At 33.4% G+C, this 6,000-nt stretch overlaps 1 protein-coding gene across 2 annotated transcripts in view; it reads left to right on the plus strand.

Annotated features, from left to right (window-relative positions):
* LOC127425803 (mitochondrial fission 1 protein-like) overlaps positions 1-5,076 on the plus strand; it is a 39,354-nt gene extending 34,278 nt beyond the window's left edge. For both annotated transcript variants that reach the window (XM_051672069.1, XM_051672077.1), the window contains 4 exons: positions 1,830-1,994; positions 2,133-2,214; positions 3,243-3,353; positions 3,851-5,076. In XM_051672069.1, the coding sequence (XP_051528029.1) occupies positions 1,830-1,994; positions 2,133-2,214; positions 3,243-3,353; positions 3,851-3,971 (479 nt within the window). In that variant the 3' untranslated portion in view covers positions 3,972-5,076. The remainder of the gene's footprint in view (positions 1-1,829; positions 1,995-2,132; positions 2,215-3,242; positions 3,354-3,850) is intronic.
* Positions 5,077-6,000: the final 924 nt, after the last annotated feature.

Consider the following 6,000-nt stretch of genomic DNA (forward strand, 5'->3'; position numbering starts at 1 on the left):
ACATCAACGATCTATGAAAACTTATGGATGTCATGCGCCACTGACTCAACCGGAGTGCACAACTGCCGTGAATTCCCGTCTTTGCTTGCCTTGTCCGGTATGAGAACCTGAGATAATAAGTGAGACTTTATTTCAAGATATTACATTATTGATGCATTGCTAATTTCTAAACTAACAGGCTACATAGATGATCACAATAGTGTATGGAATATAGGCGATTTAAGAGATACGAGTTACGACACTCTGAAAAAATATTTTGTGATTAAGTAAATATAGCAAAAAAGATTAAGTAGTTTCTACATTGAATAAGTTAGTTTAAGCTTAAACTTGAAAATATCAAGTAAATTCTACATTTGTTCTCAATTCAAACATGTAATAATTCATGATGTACATGATAAGTAAATATTATTTACTATTGTTTGTTATCTTTACACTGCATCATGTATCAGTCCTAAACTGGAAAGCCTTGTCATATTTATTTGCAAATTTGAGTACATTTCACAGGTAAATAAATTAAATAAATTGTACTTAACTTTTTGAAGCTGGTGTTCCCAGCATGCACTGGGCTTAAATAATAAATTGTTGTTATGTTTGGTAACTTCTTGTTTTCTGAATTCTGAAGTTAAATTTTTTTTTACTCAAAATTTCCCATTCATGATCAAAAAAATATCTGTTGATTGTTAAGTGTGCATGTGCAGCTCTATATCTTGTTTCTATTGCCAGTAATGTAAAGTGATGTTTTCTAACAGACTATATAGCATGCATTAAGCTTCCCTGTTAAAGGCTTCCGTACGACTTGTGGTACATGATGAAACGTATTTTTACGGAAAGTTAAAAATATGAAAAGTTCATATAAATGTTACTAAGTTTATTTAAGTACCATTTACATCAGATTTGTAAGTAAAAGTTACTGAAATATTTAATTATTTCAGTAAAATGTATTCACTTTAATCAATATTATATCATGAAGTTATAGTAGATTTTAATTAATTTTATACAATTCAAATTTACTTAGAAAAACTGTGCAAAAACTTGCTAAATAAAAATAAGTAAATCTTACTAGTCATTTTTTTTTCCCCAGTGCTGGCATAAATTATGATTTTAGAAGGATTTAACTCATTTGACTTTCCACAGTAGCTATTTTGCATCTTTAAGCATAAAACTTTATATATTAATAATTGCCAACAATGTTCAGATCTTTCCATTCCAAAGTACATTTTCTTTGAGTGACATTGTGCTTAAAAAAGTAGGTCTATACTATCTCAAATTATAGTCTAATAATAGTTAGGCTACATATAGGAACCTATAATTTTAAACATTGTGTCTTAAATGATATTGTTGGTAATTGTCAGAGGGTTTTTGTTTTCCTTGGCATTTGATGGGCTGTTTTAAATGGCACAAAACACACATTTACATGCATGAAATGTAAATTAGCCTAAATATTTGTTAAATAAATAAACTGTTTGATTGATAAGATTTGTCAATAACTATGTTGTTGAGCAAAAATGAATGTCACTTTTTCAGGTTTGATATAAAATGCAAATGTATAGCCTACATAACAATAGCTAAAATAATAGACCGTCACAATACAATTTTAATAAGACAAAATTTCATTTTGATTGAAGGAAATGAAATAATGTAGAACTCTTTGGAAATCAACATAATGTTTGCACTCCCTTAATGACCTTCATAGTCTTCTCAGACTATGGAGGCTACGCCATTAGAACTCTGTTCCATCAACAGCTCTGTTTGAAATATTCTTGAACACTTGCTACATAGCATTTTCTAGTTAAAAATAAAATTACAATCCCTCCCCTTTATTTTCTCAGGTTATATCCAAGCATGCCGTGCGCTAATGATCACATCTGTTGTGATGGGCACTTTCGGACTGGTGGCGACTCTTGTGGGTATGCAGTGTTCCAAAATAGGAGGGGAGAATTACGTCATGAAGGATCGGGTCACAGGAATCGGAGGGGTCTTCTTCATACTGCAAGGTAATTACATCACCAAGTAAAGCATCTATTCTTGTCGTATTGGTGTAGGAAATGTCAAAGTTGTGTGGCCGAATGAGCTATTAATGTCTAAACCCCATGCTAGCCTATCTGAAAACTAAATTCATTGACATTTTTCAGGTCTGTGCACAATGATTGCAGTGTCTTGGTATGCTTTCAGAATCACTCAGGAATTCTTTGACCCACTTTATCTTGGAATAAAGTAAGTGGAAAAGAGTGTCTCCTAATAAATTAGAATGTAGAGCAGTTGAGAATTGTTATTTTTATTTATTTTTTTCAGTTAAAATGTGTAGGGGAGACCAGGGCCGTCACACGGGGAAGTTGTCACAAGGGCTATTTCTCAGTAACTATAAAGTTTTCAATCAAAAGTCCAATTACACAATGTTGATTTGAAGCACCTAGTTGAAAACCCTCTTAATTTAAGATATTTTTTGATATCCTATTTCAATATCATATTTTCAGCTGTTTGGTATACAAGTAAACACAATAAAACCACACACTTTTGTATTCAAGCTATGTATACAAAGGGAAACTATATAATGAAGGTAGATTTTAGTCGAAAGGTTAAACTGTGTTTTGAGGATGAGCATTTTTTTTAAATGTCAAGGCAAGTTGTCACATGTTTTAAAAGTCTGAAATGTATACAGTGTATTAATTGCAGTCTTTGTTGGCCAAAACAATGGTTTGATATTTTTGTTTGTTACCTTTTTACATTTGAGCACCTTGAATGGTTTTGTGATTTATAATTACTGTTCTGTTTCAATTTAGCTGAAAATCAAATATATATGCTATTAAAGGCATGTTCCATTACGATATGGAAATGCCCCCACTTTAAGACACAGTGTGTGCCTGTATAGACACAGACTATCAAAAATAAACCTACCCGGAGAAATGTTCCTTGGAGTAAAAAGTGTGACAACTGGCCCAAGTTTCCCTAAGTACTGTATGTGTAAGAGAATGTGCATATTTAAAAAGGTGACTTTTTTCCACTTAAACAATCGTGCAGAGTGACCAATGAACTTTTAGAAGTACAAAATTGAATGTAGTTTCACCATGAATATCAAGTCATAAAACCTGGAGGCACGATAATTATAAAGGCATAAGAAACCTGTTTAAAATGGTTTTTAAATGGTTTTAGAGCCCATTAAGATTGTTTGTGGTTTCATTATTCTTTTGTAAGCAATGTATTGTTAGTTTTCTCATTTTTAATTAACATTGTTGTGTGCTAAGGTATGAAATCGGAGAAGGCCTATATATTGGTTGGAGTTCAGCCACACTGGCTTTATGTGGCGGCAGCTGCCTACTGTGTTCCTGTAGACTGCATGGCCCAGAAGAAAAAAAGTGAGTTTATTATGCAACACATGCTTTGTTAAATGGCACTCAGTAACCATTTCATAGAATAACTCCATGTAATCATAAAGGAATTGTAAACTGTATTTTATGTTAGTAACAGATTTGATTTTTCAGGTTACTACATGACATAAATGGAATATTTCGGGTTCAATACAAGTTAAGCTCAATTGACAAGTGCAAGTGATTTAATCACAGTAAAATCATGTTTACAAGCATATTGTTTATGTCTTGTGGCTATACCTTTGAAACACTTTGTATTTTTAACGTTTACAGATTGGCCACATTCACTTCCAATGTAAGTGCTTTTTTTAAAGAAAAGGAGGGATGAGTCGAAATAATTTTTTGTGGTAATCAACATTGTCACAAATGCTGTCGATTGAGCTTAACTTGTATTGAACTTGCTGAATTTGTGTCCGTGTAATAATAATAACAAAACCATTTTTTAGTTTCTATTAATTTTCAACTATTTTGTTTGTCAATTTCAGATCAGATCTTCAGAACTTCAGGACGTACTCCTACCAGCCTCAATCCAAGAGTGCAGTTCAGACTGCCTCTGCAACATCCCACGCCACTTCTAGCCAATATGGACGCAACGCATATGTGTAAGGAACAGACTGTTTACTGCATATGTGGGATCAACCAAGTCAAGATATTACAGACTGTAACAAAACACAGAGACCACACAATGCAATGACTGTGTCAAATGCAGTGATTAATAATATTATAATTATAATAAAGCCTGCTCTCTAGAAACTCCTTGTTACTATTGTAAATAGTCTATATGCTCTAATGTAATGTAAACACAGGCTGTAATTGTAGTGTTCATTTTGCAAAGCATATTTAATTTTCTTCTGTGGTAAAAGTATATGCAGTAAACAGCTGTTATTATAAGAATTAGCAAGAAAATGGCAACGATACTTGAAAATACTGAAATGTACAGATTATCCTTTCATTTTATATTAATTTTAGCATTATGTTGGACCAGGATGTTTTTCCATATTCAGAGATTGGTCAGTCTACCTTATGGCATGGTGGGATGCTTAGAGTTAAATTCTATATAATCAACATTGACTTTGAACTGAACTACTGTGTAATCAAACAAGATTTTTAAATAATTTCTTGCAATGTGTATTTGCCCAACTAAGCATATGTGATATGTTAGCATTGTAAGTCACTCCCATAATTTATGTTTATTGCTGTAACTTACATGATAAAACTACCCTTTGAGATGTTGTTTTTGTTTATATACTGTTGAGGTCATAAGTCTGATTACCCCCTTGTCTTATAAGTTCACACAGCCCTTGCAGAATTTCTCTCTCTCTCTCTCTCTCTATAAGTTTACATTGGCTTATTATATATTGTGTTGCCCTCTTTAGCATCAATGAATGTTTGCACCTTTTGTAATAGTGTATGAGTCTGTCAGTTGTCCTAAAAGCTGCATGTCAACATCATCTAGCCACTGTTGGGAAGGACTCAAATGTGCAGAAGGAGTAAGGAATCCAAAAAAACATGAAGTAGCTGGAGGATTTTTATTAAAAAAAATTTTTTAAGAACAGTTTATCACTGATAATCATGGAAGCAACACACCATATTAAGTATCAAGGGGGATAATTTGTGCAAGTTTATTATGTTGTCTTGTGGAATATATGTAAATATCTGTTATGTCAAATAGCTTCTTTGGGGCAGTACTAAATAAAAACAAAATGTACTTTTTATGGTCCCTCTTTTCTTTTTTTTTTTCTTTTTTTATTTATGATGAACATCTTGCAGATTATGCCAAGTATGCAAATGTATGCACTGAACTGTATGTGCAATAATAAATAAGTTATGAGTAAACAATATGGGTCTGTGAATGCCCTCTGCTGATGGTATGAGGTTATGAGGGACTGTTAGTGGTACAATGAGATTACAAATAATACTAAGTTTCTTCAAAGGTCTCTTATTTTGAAATGATACTGTCAGTATTTGCACACCCAATGTGATTTGCTCACAAAAAACAAACACACACACATGCAGACAGAGAAAAAAGCACAGCTCAAGCTGTCATTATCCTTGTTCTAACAAAAATAACAGATGGAATAGCATTTCCTTGTCAAATAAGGAAAAATCCATTTGGTTTGCAGTAACCCCAGCACAACTGGATGTTTACAGCCAGATCAGTAGTTGCAGAAGCAACATGTGCATGCAAACTACATTCCCTATAGTCCATATGCTGTCCCCCAGAGTCCATGGGTGGTGGTCTGAAGGCTTTCCGATTCCACTTCTACAGAAACCACACGATGGCCAGGATTCATAGCCAGTCCCAACACCCTGGGCTCACTTTTGTGGAAAATAATTTAGTTTTAGAAGAATGTATGTACCTTTTATTTTATTTTATTAAAATAATAATAAACAAGAACTATATTCTACTTTTTCTTTAGGAATGTGAGTGGTGCTTGCCTGTGTTAAACTCATCGCCACAATGTTGGAGTTGGCCAGACATTTTTTTCCATTATTGTGTACTTCCCAATATGTGCTAAGGCATGTCTAAGGAGTTCTGAGGGGATTCTAGGCTGATAAGGCTTTTTGGGTGGTTGCAAGGGCATTGATAGGCAGTTGCTAAGGTGTTTGCTTGGGTGCTCACTGGGGCATCATT

This window comes from Myxocyprinus asiaticus, chromosome 3, assembly GCF_019703515.2.
Source record: "Myxocyprinus asiaticus isolate MX2 ecotype Aquarium Trade chromosome 3, UBuf_Myxa_2, whole genome shotgun sequence".
Taxonomy (NCBI): Eukaryota; Metazoa; Chordata; class Actinopteri; order Cypriniformes; family Catostomidae; genus Myxocyprinus; species Myxocyprinus asiaticus.